The sequence below is a fragment of the Hemibagrus wyckioides genome, linkage group LG01, assembly GCF_019097595.1.
Source record: "Hemibagrus wyckioides isolate EC202008001 linkage group LG01, SWU_Hwy_1.0, whole genome shotgun sequence".
NCBI classification, from domain to species: Eukaryota; Metazoa; Chordata; class Actinopteri; order Siluriformes; family Bagridae; genus Hemibagrus; species Hemibagrus wyckioides.
Window position 1 is genome coordinate 13,868,492 of NC_080710.1, and position 15,132 is coordinate 13,883,623.

Consider the following 15,132-nt stretch of genomic DNA (forward strand, 5'->3'; position numbering starts at 1 on the left):
CATGCATGCACACACACACACACACACACATGCACGTAAAAAATACCTGTGTAAACATAGACACTTACAATGCCCAGATGTGTGACTGTGTGAAATGTTGCAAAAGGTTTTTGTAATTGTAAAAGGATATTCAGAATTTAACAACATAATAAGATGATGAGTAATAAGTCTTAAATATCTACAAATAAAGTCAAACAATATCAATTACAAAGAACCTACAGTGTGTCATATATCTGACACGTCGTGCACACTGGGTTTTCCCTGCATGTGATTGGCTCAGAGCTAGAATCACGCAAAAGGGTTAGGCAATGATTGGTTAATGTCTTGTTTCATGTGCTCAGTGCATGATCTAATGAATAAGCATCTTGGTTGCTGTGGAAAATGGAAGCTTATTCTAATGGCAAGTAAGTACATACAGACTACTAAATATGAATTAATATGACTAAACATGGCTACCTTTAGTATTGCTTTACCTGTTTCGCTTCTATTGTTAATCTGAATCTAGGATCTGTCTGCACCAAAATTTAGGGCGAATTTAGCGAGATGAGATTTTATGCTCATAATCTTTCTAGAAACCTGTTACAGTTTCAGGGTTTCCTAATTCTAAATACACCTGTTTCAGCTCATCAGCTAATGATTAAGCTTTTCATGAGCTGAGTAAGGATTTTTGGGAGTAGGAAACCCCACAATTGGTCCCTTGATACTTTACACCATTTTGAACATTATGTACAGATAGAAGGATTTGGCTCTCAGTCTAAAAACAATTTATTTGTAAACGTTTTCAATAGTGAATGTTTTGCCATTTTTAAAAAAGAAATTGGCTCTATGAAGCATTATTTTGACATAATTGTACAATTCTCTTTGGGACGGTTGGGTACTAAGCAAAATACATTTTTTTGTTCATTTGATCAGATGATTTTGAAGAGTCCTGTTTTTGATGACTCTGTAGTGGTCTGGGAGGAGGGGCTTTTCAGATATGTCTAACAGCTGAGGGCTTGTGCTGAAAACTAATCTAAGCTTGTTGTGCATGAGGATTAGTCTCCTACAATATCAGGCATGAGAACAAACTGTTCTTGCAAGTCGCTGTCTCTGAGGATGCCATGACCCACTAACTGAGACAGAGAGGCATAGGAAGCCAAATATATATATATATATATATATATATATATATATATATATATATATATATATATATATATATAATATACAGTTCATTAGTATACCACTCCCAGAATGTTTGTATACTGTGAAGCTTGCAGGGCGAATGTTCATCCATTCATTTCTTATTATTGATTGAGATACAAAATAAATAATAAATAAATAAAGAACGTAACCCAAATTTTACCATCCTTTTTGCACAACATGTTAAAAATGGAAAGTGTACACTGGATTCACTAATTAACCAAGTGAGACACTTTAACCTTCGAGGCTCACAGTGAATTCTGTGCTGTCAGCTCTGATGTGACTGCAATTTTAGCTTCTTGACTGTCTTACCTGGACCAGACAAGAATGAAATGAGAGGCATAAAATGCCACATCTACATTTGCATATCACAGAAAGGAATCTCAAGTCTCAAGTATGAAAATAAACGATTTCCGCATATACGTGTGTGTATGTATGTGTCCAAATGCAGGAGTTATAAACTGTGTTCAAGAGCAAACATCAATTACTGGAAAAAAAACATGTTGCTTGAGGGGCACCGATGGAGTGGAGTGGAGAGTGTCATGAAGGACTGCTTTTGTTTTCAGCACACGACTAGTGTTCCTCTCACAGACATGCCAAGAGCTGAATCTTAATTAAAGAGGATGAAAGACAGAGCCACACTTTCTACCCTCAGCTGGAACTGCTTTGTGTGCACGTGTCTTTACTTATGAGGATCTTGTTGTCAGTCAACAAATGCAGTATGTCTGTGTGGATTTATCTGCAGTATACCTTTATCATGTATAGTTCATGTTTTTAGTGTCATGGTGGCACTTCTTAGTCTAGTACTAACTGCACATTTAACAATTGCTGGTTGTATTAAATGTCACCACATTTGATACTGAACTGCGCTAACTTAAGGTGATCTGAAAGTGTTTTACTGACATTTTAAACACTTTAGCAGTATTTTTGCAGTACTCAAAGGTGTCTTGGAAGACAGTGTTAGATGTCTAAATGCTACACCTGAGCTCTGGGTTAGCACTTGCTGTACCAGTCACAGTCTCGTGTATCAGTATTTAGGCTGGATGCTGAGAAAGCACTATGGCCAAATTACCATACTGTCCCAGGATTTATTTTCTGCTTTTTCTCGACAGCAAGGTACTTCTAAAATTATGCACAGCACTCTGCGACATATTTGAAAAGTAAGATTTCTATGCATTAAACATAAAGAAGTTTCTAGTTTAGAAAAAAAAAAAAAAAAAAACAGTAACAATAGTGTTTATCCTATGGTTGTCAGAGACCCTATGACATGCCTGGACATGGAAAAGGTAGAGAGCTATAGTGAGTTTTTACAGAAATATGTGCAAAACTAGACTGGGTACTGACTAGCAGAGCAGTTGGTGTCCAGTTAGGCCTCTAATCGTTCTGTCAGTTTGTGATGAGCAAGCTTTAGATATTCTGCGGACGTACGCTGATTCATACCTCTTCCTCCAGCTCTGACCTGGCTAAAGTTTCAATGTGGGAATCTTCCACTGAACACGTTTCAGTAGTTCCCTGAATAGAAGCCCATTCTTGGAAGAGCTCCTACTCTTAAAGTGGAGTTCAAGTTGAACTGTTTAGGATTTCAGCTTATGTTCATTAGAGAGCCTTTTCAGGTCACATATTACACGTAAATTTAAAGGCATGCTTTGTTCAAGGATTCATTGACATGGCAGAAGATTAATAACACTTGATTCATAACCATTACTCCATTTACAACCCTAACTGTTGTTTTCTATTGATTTTAGAACTTTTTATATAAGTTAAATAATTACAAATTCTATAATATATGATATAAAATATACTATATGGCCAAAAGTTTGTAGATGCCTGGCACATACACTCATAATTGCTTATGAAAACATCCCATTCCTGATGTCCTCCTTTGTTCTTATAATAACCTACACTCCTCTAGAAAGGCAGTGGTGGCTCAAGTGGTTAAGGCTCTGGGTCGTTGACTGGAAGATCAGGGGTTCAAGCCCCAGCACCGCCAAGTTGCCACTGTTGGGCCCTTGAGCAAGGCCCTTAACCCTCTCTGCTCCAGGGGCGCCATATCATGGCTGACCCCACGCTCTGACCCCAACCTCCAAGGATGAGCTATGCGAAGAAAGAATTTCACTGTGCTGTAATGTATATGTGACAAATAAAGGCTGTTTCATTTCATTTTTTCATTTTCAAAGGCTTTCTACTCGATTTTCTACTCTAGCATGGCTGTGGGGCTTTCCCCATTCAGCTACAAGAGCATTAATGTGGTCAGGCAGTGTTGTCTGGTAAGGAGGCCTGGGATGCAGTCATAGTTCGAAAGGTGTTCAGCAGGGTTGAGGTCAGGGCTCTGTGCAAGGACACTTGAGTTCTTCCACACCAACCATGTCTTCAAGGAGTTCGCTTTCCAACTTTGTGCAACAGTTTGAAGAACAACCAAATATGGGTGCAATGGTCAGGTGTCAACAAACATTTGGCCATATTGTGTATAATATTATCTAATAAATAATATAAAATTCTGAACATAATTTCCAGTGTCAGGCAGCATTGTATGACTGCATCTACCAGCTCCCTTTCTTTTGATCTAACATAAAATAGCTTGAACAAGCAGTCTTGTTATGAATAAAAAGCACTTCCTCATGAGGCCACGGTTCACACCCCAGTATTAAAGCTAATTAATATTGTTTAGTTATGAGCATTATTGCTATTCTGCTGTGGCTCTTCAGGCTTCATAAAACCTTATGAGTTTTCATGTTGATCTTTGAATAAAATCAAATGCTGCATATGCCATTCAGTATATAGCTAAGTATTATGATGCATGATCTGTGAAGGCTATGTCTAATTGATATCAATACTGCAATGGCTGGAGATGAGTAGGTAATGGTAATATTAATGTTTGAAGCTTTAGTTCATTAGGATGCTGTATGTAAATGTTAAGGAAACATATAGGTTACTTTTAATCAACTCAATCACTGTGAACTCACACTTAATACAGGATTCATCTGTATTAGTCAAGTGTTTCACATTCACTGGTAAATCAAACCTGAATAACCAGATTCAAAAATCCCTTATTTTAGATTTGAAAAACTGATACACAGATGTTTATTGTTAATACAACAAGAGAAAATAATCACACTTATGCAAACTTACTCACAGTCGGTGTATTGGAATCAGCTACTGATTGTACCAAGTAATCAGGCCATTGTTGCAAAATACTACATTCAATATGTAAATACCGACACTGTATAAAACTTAAAAAATGTTTAAAAAATGTGGTCCTTTTTTCTGTATTACATTTAAAATAACAATAAAAATGCTAAAACTTGTCCAAAATGTCACGATTAATGAGAAACAAAATATACAGATATCAATCTGGCTACAAATTCACTTTAAAACATCAACAATGTACTACATGTGTTTTCATACAGGGCAGAATCTCAGTCTGAAATATGACTGCTCAAATCTATGGTGGTGAATAAATATTTTTCCTAATATTTTTTTTTTACCTTATATCTTACCTTAACAACATGTAGAATTCAACCAATAATGAAAGTGGTTAATTACATTTCTATTTTTACATTTGTATTTTTTTCCAAGTGGACATTCAGTAAAAATCAACCAAGTGTGTAAAGTTGTGCTGCGTTTCATGATTGATGCACTCCATCACAAGATTGCACTTCATTTATAAAAAAAGTCTATTGTATGTCTAGCCAATCTCATGATGAAGGGAATTCTATGTGTTTCTGTATAACAAACTCAGCTGCCCAACGGAATCATCAGCCATCCAGCCGGTCCTTAATGCTCGGAGGATTCAGATTCACTCAGCTTATCATTTGTGGCTTTGTAGTTCGGCATCAGTAAACAGCCTCATCCATATTGTCATCACTGTCTGCGCCGAATTCCTCACCGTTGTCAAAGTATGACATGATGTAGTCTGTCTCCTGTTTGAATTCACATAAAACACACACATACTGTACACCAGACTGGAACAGAAACAGGAATACATCACTTACATGATCATTATCCTGTCTGCCACTATGGAAACCTTACCTCTTCGAACTCTTCCTCGTCGTACTCCTCCTCCCCCTCTGCTTCTTCATCCTCTGTTTTTTTCTTCTCGCCCTCTTCTTCATCAGAACTCACCTCCTCCTCTTTTTTCTCCAGTGTCTGAAGGATTATATGTGACAGAGAATTAGTGAAAAACAAATTGATGATTTATTAACTAATTGCTAATTTTCAGAACTGAAAATCAATGGCCATTTTGAAATAAGTTTTCTCTGGTGTGAGGTCAGATTCAATCCGATCTTTCCATGAAATAACGAATAATGCGAAAGCTATTGGCATGACAGGAAAACAGGATACTACCTCCAGTTTGCGGATGATCTCTTTGTCCACTTGTGGCTGTTTGAGGCTTTTGGAAACGACTGCGCTTCCTGAAATACACAATTCACAAAACTAAGACCATCTGTGCTTAGTCGACGACAGAGGACAGAACAATAATGTGTAAACAGCCTCAGTTAGCATCAAACAGCAACGAACGTAGGTTTGGAAAAGCAAACGTGAATACTGACACTAAAAAACACTGGAAAAACTGGGAGAAATGACATGCATTTATAGACAGTTAATAACCAAGCTGTAAACATTTTGACTGCAATATGCTCCTTTTCTGAAAACAATGTAAAATAAAGACTAAGCAGGTTAGACTGTATGTTTGTTTATTGGTGTGTTGCATGTAGTTTATTATGATTGTAAAAATCTTGTTTAAAATGTTATAAGGCAATAAGTTACAACAAAAGTAGACAACAAATGAGCTAAATGCATGCTACTCTCACAGTCTTCTCTACATCTCTTGTTTTCTGCATCGTTCATCGCTCTGTCTGCAGCCTTTCATTTTGGAGGTGTGTGTAATGGCACAGAGTGCTGTCTTCCTGATTTCCCCCGAGACAGCAATGAGTCAGAGCCTACCTTCCACACTTAAAGACAAGAAGACAAGGCCGCCTCTTCCATGTGCTCTAATTTATGCCATTTACCCTCTTTTAAGATACCTGGCTACAGAAAGGCCTGAGTGCTGCAAAAGGACACACAGCTGTGGTGGAAAGCAACTTATAAATTCACACTGCTAACAAGCTGAGGCACTTCACTTTTCAAAGGAAATGTATTTAAAGACTGACATCATTTCTTTTTAAAAGCTCTGTCTCCACTGTGGCCTGAAAAACTGAAGCAGAGGCTCAACTTTGTCACACATCCAGTGTGCTGTGTTACTGTGGTTTGGCTATAGATTAGGAATTCTCTCTCTGAAGAGAAGAAAGGAGAGCTGCTAATCAGCCTGATTCTGTATGCGTGGAAGTGTTTGTTCAGGATGTTGTGCACAATGCAGCTCACTAACTCTCGCTTGGATGAGGCCTTTTCACCCGCACACGAAGCTCCTTCGGCAAGCGCTTCCAGTCTGGGAGACAACAAAACACTGATTATTACAAATGAAGCAAGAAACAATTTTTTTTTTCATTTTTGTAAACTGATGTGAACAAAAACAATAGGAACAGTGTTTCGGCTGTTCTTCAAAATTAATTGGGAAAACATCTGATCTGTGATCGCAACATGCTCAAGCTTGCCTGAGACCTTTTTCCAGAGCAAAATAAAAATAACTCAGGGAGTAAGGGGAATATGTGAAAGGCTACAGCTGAGCCCACACTTGACTTAATGCACACTAGTTCTAATGGACTGGTAAAATCTCTGAAAAAGAACAACTCCAAATTAATGTTTGTATTAATCAGTGTAACCAAAATTGTTTATCAAGTTCCTAAAATTAACAGCAAATTACTGAATATTCAACTTGTATTTAAATTTTCATTACTTTCTTATAACAGTTGTATTAATGACTATTAATTAATATATAGGATACTATATTATATAATTATATAATAATATGAATGCTATTTGTATTAGTATACATATTATTCTGCTTGTTTTACAGAATTTATAGTGCATAATGTTTGTTTATTGTTTATAGTTTATTGTTTGTATTTATATTCACTCCTCCTGTTTGTCACTGTATCATGTTAAGTGTAGCCGTGTGATCACAAGGAACAATATTCTATTCCTAGCACTACATCTATTGAGAGGAATGGAAATGTAGCCTTGACTTAACTTGAATATTAAGACAGTACATAAACAAATATGTGGATCTGAATGTTCCGGTAATGCAGTGCAGTTCCCAGAAGCCAGGGCTTTGCTGATATGAGATAAGGCCTTTAATTAGTGTGCAGACAACCAATCCTCACTTCATGGTAATTTGTCATTCAATTAATGGTGTCAATTCAGGCTCCATGGGAGTGATGATCTAATGGAACAAACCTCAGTGACATCCCTTAATAACACTGCAGACTGAGTTGCAGTTGAACATCAAGCCCTATCATGTTCGGTAGAAGAAGAGCATTCTGAAATGTACAAAACATGTACCTGGGCACCATTCAATGGTGTTGTCAGATGGTTCCGTATTCTGGTATTTGTCCGAGTAACGCTCCACATCTGCCAAAAAAATAAAATAATAAGAATAATAAAAAGAAGAATATAATGATGTAACTATATGCTTTTTTAATATAAATATCACTAAATCTAGATAGGATGGCAAAGAATAAAATATATTTGTAATGTACACTATAGAACATGACAACAGCCTGTGTATAAAATAAAAATCTACAAATCAAGAAACTTTCTAATGTGTCACCCTGAAATAAAGCTTTTTCAGCATCACAGTTCAGGTCAGTAACCAGCACCACTGGCCACTCCATCATGAAAACTGCTTTGAAGAACGACAAGATTTAAAACGTCATAAACTACCCCCCTGTAAATGACCTCATTTCGGCCTAATATGTAAATGCTAAAACCAATGACGAGGTAAAAATGACAAAACTGAGATATATTGTGATATATTGCTGTGTGGGGAGAATCAGTGACCTTTCTTGGGTGCAGCGGGTCGTATGTAGAAAGGCAGAGTCTTCATGGCTCCTCTGAACTCTTGCTTCAGAGCTAGCATGTATTCTGCTTCTTCTCCTGTCTGTAATGGCAGTGGCTTGTGTTCCAAGGGCTTTTCATTTGAAAATGACATGACAGAAAAAAACATAGTTACTCACAGTCAGGACGTTAACCAGAATTGTGATCGCAGCTGTTACAAATAGTAGCAATATTCAGACACTATAAAAACTATAAAATAATATAGCAATCTATAGAAGCACTGTCATACTGAAGCTCTGCAATCTGTCACAACAAACACAAAATTCACTAGAAAATTAAAGGATGTCATTTTCGGGGTACATATACTGTGCACAGTAATAGAAAGTAATAAGGTGTCTAGTATACTGCACAGTATACCCCATATATTTGTAATTATGCTGTGGCCAGATGAGATGGAAGCCACCTCTAACATAATAATGGAAAGAGTGACAGTGGGTCTCGTTGATCTGTTTCCTTTTTTGTGATAATTTCATTTGATGCAGCAGAGGGGTGAATCATTTCATACATTTTACTTAATAAAGACAAGGCTGAGGGCAACAACTAGACTACCCTGAAACACGCTGGAAATGAAAACCACTAGACTGAACAAAAGTTATTTAAGGTAAACGGATTTTGCTCCTGGGGGGTTAAGGACTGTGATTCGTATCTTGTTGGCTGCCCAATTAATTGCATTGTATTGTTATCATGATGTTAGATTCTACATTTGATAAATCTGATAAATAAAAGCTTAAAGGTTGGAAATATTAACAAAACAATTGAAAAATAGACTAATGCTGCCTGCAAGCTTGGTGTAGAGAGTAGTAGAGAGTAGCAGCAATGTTACACTTTAATGCCCGAGCAAGAGTAAAAACTACCCTTACAAGACTAAACTTCTTCAAGTCTTATGTAAAGGCAGACATTTACTTTTGCAGTGTTACATTTGTCTGTTTTTCCATGACATTTTCTTTCTCTGTTGCCAAATCTCGAATGGCATGCCCTACATGTAGTGTACTACTTGTACAACACCAGAAGTACTAAACAGATTCGTCCTAACTATGTTGGCGTGGCATAAATTAAGGAAAAACTGTCTGGATGCTGATGTTTTTATTTGACCCTTTTTGCACAATAATTAGTTTAAAACAACAAGCATTTGGGATAATTGTTTTATATTGTGGAATAAACCTTACATAAAAATCTTCGATTTCAGGTTCTTTAACAGATTCAGTGAGAAAGATTTATCTTTCAACACCTTTATCACATACTGTTTTTATCCATATTGTGCAGCGCTAGCTTTCTGCATGCGATGCAACCTCATTCTCTTTGCTTCCTTTCAAATTCAGTGTGCTGGAGGACTGAGACAAACCAGAAATTGTGTCACTGTGTAACTATTTATGGACCTGAACCAGACACTGACTCATGGCCTATATAGTATGTGATTTAGAGTTCTAGAGATGCATGAGACCAATATCTGACAGGGAGGTGGAGGAGCTCCAAACATTCACATTAGCAAGAGCATTGCAACTACTCTAGAAAAATACCTTCAGTACTGCTCAAAAGTCTTATGCACCCTACATTTTAACCTGTTTATTTTACAGTAGATTTTCTATGTTTCTACTTATTTTATTTGAGTAGAAACGGAAAAAAAAGAAAACTGAATGAAAACTGATTTGCTCAAGTATCAAACAATATTTCTGTGATTTTACCTGTAGACTGGTGAACTGTGTAACAGTCCACACTCCAAAAATGCTGGGTTATTTACAATACCTGGGTTAAGCAGGTTGGCTAATTTTACTGAGTTACTTTATATCATGTTTAAGTTAACTTTTAGGTATTTAACACAGTTGCCCTGAGAACCTAGAGCTTGGTTTAATTCTGCTAGAACCTGATAACATCCCAGCTTTTGGGTCCGCATTCTCTGCTGCAATGGCATGGAAACTGGAAACAACACAGAGCAGTTGAGAATTCTTAAATGACAGGAGAGTGGTGAAGGAAAAAATCACTACGTACCTTATTACTCACTTTATCCTTTGTGTTTCGTATTTAAAATGTGAATACCCGGCTCCAAAATTTACAGTTAGTATTATGTGCGATGAAATGACGTGAGCTTAGAGTGAGCTTAGCCAACATTAGTCAGTTGCTGTCTAACAACACATAACTAGTCAGGTTATTAGTTTTCTGATGCCTTATAGCAGTGGGCATTGAATTTTCACTTTAATTTACAGGAGATTGATCATGTTAGCTAGCCTTTATCAAACACCTCATCTAGAGACGTGCACAGAACTAATCTATCAATCCCCCTCACCCATCCCCAAAGGAATTCTGACCTCATGCATTATTATTTTTGTTTATTTTTCCTACAAATTTTTCTAATTAAGTTAATTGGTTCTATTTCCTAAAATATAAACAAATTAGCAATAAACACCTCAGAGACCTTAAACAGGAGAAAGAAGCAATTACTGAGGATGAATGGCATCTCTAGACCTTGGTGTCATGTCAGTCTCATGATGTCACAGCTGTGAGTCATGCAGTGATTAAATGGTGAGAATATTCCCATCATCAGGTTGAAGTCAGGAAGCCACTCATCAGTGGTGAAATGTCTTCATGACGGAATAACAGATCCAGTCACCAAGACTCCCTACTGAGAGAAATCTATTGCCTTCTTCTTTGCTTAGTAGTTCTGGTATTTTTAAAAATCTGATTTTATGGTTTTTATTTGAAAATCTATTGCTATATCTACTAATATTTATTTCTTTTTAGGTTTTGTACTATAGTCTTTATAACATATTTAATTATTTGTATTATTTACTTTACATCGTGTTATTTACTTCTACTTTAGAAGCACACTATAGCTGTTTTATTTGATATATAAGTGAAATTGCATAGTATTCAAGTGCATCCAGCTTAAAGCAGTGCATATATGTATTTTAAAGAAATGACTCAAGTTTATCAAAATGCTAGGTGTTTTGTAATAAACTATATGTTTAATTCATTATGCCTTAGACCCATATTATGGATTTCATTGCTGCACTGTCATATCTCATATTTACAGTGCATATAAAACCATGATCCTCAATCCTAGATAGTCACAGTTTTATTAGCCAGATACAGCTCAACCGAGAGGAAAAGTGTGATCTCTGTATCATTAACCGTGGCATGGATGTTGGTACCAGATGGGCTGGAATGAGTATTTCAGAAACTGTTGACCTCCTGGGAATTTCACACACAACACACAGAATGGTGTGAAAAAAAAGCAAGAATACATCCTGTGTGTGGAGGGTCTGCAGGCTGAAACACCTTACTGATGAGAGCAATCCAAGGAGAATTATCAGTCTGGTTTGAGTACATAGGACATCTATGCTAATTCAAAAATCACTCTTTATAGTACAACACTGTGTGCGGAAAAGTGTCTCAGAACACACAGTACATCAAACCTTGTGGTGGATGAGCTACAACAGCAGAATGGTTGTCAAGAGTCATTATATGAGTTACTATAATCCTTTCTGGCAGCTAAACCATTTTGGTCATTTTCCTCTGACCCCTCTTATCAATAAAGTGTTTACACCCATAGAGCTGTCGCTCACTCAATGCTTTTTGGTTTTTGCACCATTCCATGTAAACTCTAGAAGCTGTTTGTGTAATTCCCAGGCAATCAGCAGTTTCTGCAAAACTCAAACCAGCCCATCTGGTACCAAAGACATAGAGATTAGACTCTTCTGACTATTTAATTTTGACATTTGTTGTAAACATTAATTTAAACTCTTGACCCGACATGATTTTATGTCCGACCGATTAGATATCTGTATGAATGTGCAAGTGGACAGGTGCTCCTAATAAAGAGTGAACAGTGAGTGTATTTTGATGTATATGCATTACATGTAACTCACAGGAAATACTGGTGTAGGCTGGACAGTGGAAGGTGGAAGGTTCTCTCCTTTGCCTGTTCCCATTGCCTCCACAGGAACACTAAGCTGAGTTCTTCCTCTGCTGTGTCCTCGTCCTGCCATTCTCCGCTCATATTCAGCCAAAATCTAGGTGCAGCTTCTGAAAATGGACCAAATAAGTCATTAGAGTACAACTCAAGAAATATTACAGAGTGTCTGGAAAGTCAGGAAACAATGGGAGTTAAACTACATATATGCGGTTGTATATAATAATGTAATAAACGTTGTATGAATAGGTACAAAGGGTAGTGCTTCTTGGCATTTCTTGGTACTCTTAATGGTTCTTGACTTTTCTGACTCCCTCTAGTATAAATTACATCAGGAGGTAGAAATTCATTTTTCTTCCATAATTATTGGTACCCTTATAGTGAATGGGCAAAATGATTATATATACACACACATATACACCGATCAGGCATAACATTATGAGCAGTGAGAGGTGAAGTGAATAACACTGATGATCTCCTCATCATGGCACCTGTTAGTGGGTGGGATATATTAGGCAGCAAGTGAACATTTTGTCCTCAAAGTTGATGTGTTAGAAACAGGAAAAATGGGCAAGTGTAAGGATTTGAGTGAGTTTGACAAGGACCAAATTGTGATGGCTAGATGACTGGATCAGAGCATCTCCAAAACTGCAGCTCTTGTGGGGTGTTCCCGGTCTGCAGTGGTCAGTATCTATCAAAAGTGGTCCAAGGAAGGAACAGTGGTGAACCGGTGACAGGGTCATGGGTGGTCAAAGCACATTGATGCACGTGGGGAGTGAAGGCTGGCCCGTGTGATCCGATCCAACAGACGAGCTACTGTTGACCAAATTGCTGAAGAAGTTAATGCTGGTTCTAATAGAAAGGTGTCAGAATACACAGTACATGACGGGTCAAGGAGGACCAACACCATATTAGGCAGGTGGTCATAATGTTATGCCTGGTCTGTGTACAGTAACATTCCGTCCATGTAAATGTAAATGTAATATAATTACTGATACTCCTAAAAAAAATCTGAAATAAAAAAACTCCTTTGAGCACATGAAAATATTTTGTTGTTTTGATTCTGACTTTTTTTTGAGAGACTCTCAGAATTGTTTCAATAGACAAATATTCGACACCACTTCTATAACACTTCTATAAGCAAGCCACAAAATGCTGTTCTTGAACTACAGCTAGATGTTGTGCTCAGATAAGAACAAACTCAAGCTTTGTGCTCATACACTCCACTGGCAGTCTGGCCAGAAAAAAAGGAACTGCATACAAGAAAAAGCACTTTACACCCCCCATGTACAATGTGGTGGATCAATGAGGCTTGTTTTGTGTCCTAGTGGTCCTGGAGTTCGTGTGAAGGCTGATGATAATGAATTTCAGGATATTGTGGCCCAGACCCAACAATTTTAAAAAGAAATTTCCATAAATTTCGCCGGAAAGTATGAAAACACTAGCTGTATGTTATTTGTTTAACGCATCGATTTCCCCTTGTCTTTATTAAGGGTGCCAATACTTCCGTATCGGCTTGATCACTTATGCGAACAGTAGCTATAGCTATTAGCTGTGTTACATATATAAAGGTAAAATACACGTCTGAACTTACTGTTAATGCTAGTGCCCGACGTTCCTAGAGTCTGACTCCGTCTTTTAATTAGAAAAACGAAATAGATAACAAAAAAACAAAAGATAGTTAGCCGGCTAGCGAAGTATGCTAACTTTACTGCAACGGCAGTGCAGCAGCACCGCCTCAGGGGGCGTTGTTAATAACGCGTGCAAATTAACGTATGTTTAATTACATAGTTATAACTAAACACCCGAGGAACAATAACACCGAACGGTTAGTTCTGGTATGAAGTTACGCGCCAAACAACGTAAACAAAATAGAGAAAGGAAGTGGACCGAAAGGCTGCTCAGCCAGTCAGGGTGCGTCCCGCCCCCAAACAGCACAACCAATCAGAAGCCGTCTGCCGCTGCATTTCCTTCGAACGGTGTGCGCGCGATTGTCAGACTTAATGCAATAGACTTCATCACAAACACACCGGCTGCATGCCTGCACAAAGGGAACAAACTGTAAATCACCGACTTCTGCAAGTAAATAAAAAATAAACATAAACTACTTAATAACAAAACAATACACAGATCAGGCATAGCATTATGAGCAGTGAGAGGTGAAGAGAATAACACTGATGATCTCCTCATCGTGGCACCTGTTAGTGGGTGGGATATATTAGGCAGCAAGTGAACATTTTGTCCTCAAAGTTGATGTGTTAGAAGCAGGAAAAATGGACAAGTGTAAGGATTTGAGCGAGATTGACCAAAGGACAAATTGTGATGGCTAGACCACTGGATCAGAGCATCTCCAAAACTGCAGCTCTTGTGGGGTGTTCCCGGTCTGCAGTGGTCAGTATCTATCAAAGTGGTCCAAGGAAGAAATAGTGGTGAACCTGAGACAGGGTCATGGGTACCCAAGGCTCACTGATGCACTTGGGGAGCGAAGGCTTCCTCTTGTTAATGCTGAAGTTAATGCTAGATTGAAAGGTTGTTTTGGTAGGCAAAAGGGGACCAACACAATATTAGGCATGTGGTCATAATGTTATGCCTGGTTATGTGGCCATAACTTATTAACACATTGCCATATAATATACTACATTATATTATATATTATCCATTTCTAGAATGGGATAATGGCCACAGCTTAGTAATGTATAGCATAGTGTCTCCAAGATGAAAACAAAATTAAACCAACTCACTCTCCATTTTGCAGAAAAGGCTATCCTATGTATTTTGCTTAAGGCCACATGAGATCTCCTTCCTGTCAGTACACTGATCATGCTTTACTAAGTTGTGGCTTTATCACCTTCCCTCTTGTTACTAAGTCATAAAATGAGTCATAAAATGTTATTTAGCCAGCCTCAAGGGTCAGGTGCATTTACAGACCTTAAAACATATCAAATGAACATCTCAAAAGAAGCACATTTGGATAGTGATCAGCCAGACAGAATGGTGGCCTTTTCACTTAATATTTCTATCATGCTTGGAGGCATTAGGCATTACACACT

At 37.6% G+C, this 15,132-nt stretch overlaps 1 protein-coding gene across 1 annotated transcript; it reads right to left on the reverse strand.

Moving 5' to 3' along the window:
• Positions 1-4,327: 4,327 nt before the first annotated feature.
• On the reverse strand, positions 4,328-13,990 carry polr3glb (RNA polymerase III subunit GL b). The gene is made up of 8 exons (XM_058401616.1): positions 13,677-13,990; positions 12,039-12,195; positions 8,119-8,248; positions 7,621-7,689; positions 6,548-6,607; positions 5,527-5,594; positions 5,212-5,328; positions 4,328-5,102 (listed from the first exon to the last, which is right to left on the reverse strand). The coding sequence occupies exons 2-8, from the start codon at positions 12,156-12,158 to the stop codon at positions 5,016-5,018; spliced, it is 651 nt and encodes a 216-aa protein (XP_058257599.1). The 5' UTR covers positions 12,159-12,195; positions 13,677-13,990; the 3' UTR covers positions 4,328-5,015.
• Positions 13,991-15,132: the final 1,142 nt, after the last annotated feature.

Coding starts and splice junctions, on each gene's coding strand:
- polr3glb (XM_058401616.1), bottom strand. CDS start 12,158: ATGGCAGGACGAGGACACAGCAGAGGAAGAACTCAGCTTAGTGTTCCT. Junction 6,608..7,620: donor CACCATTGAATGGTGCCCAG/GTACATGTTTTG, acceptor GTTGTCTCCCAG/ACTGGAAGCGCTTGCCGAAG. Junction 5,329..5,526: donor AGATCATCCGCAAACTGGAG/GTAGTATCCTGT, acceptor ATAATCCTTCAG/ACACTGGAGAAAAAAGAGGA.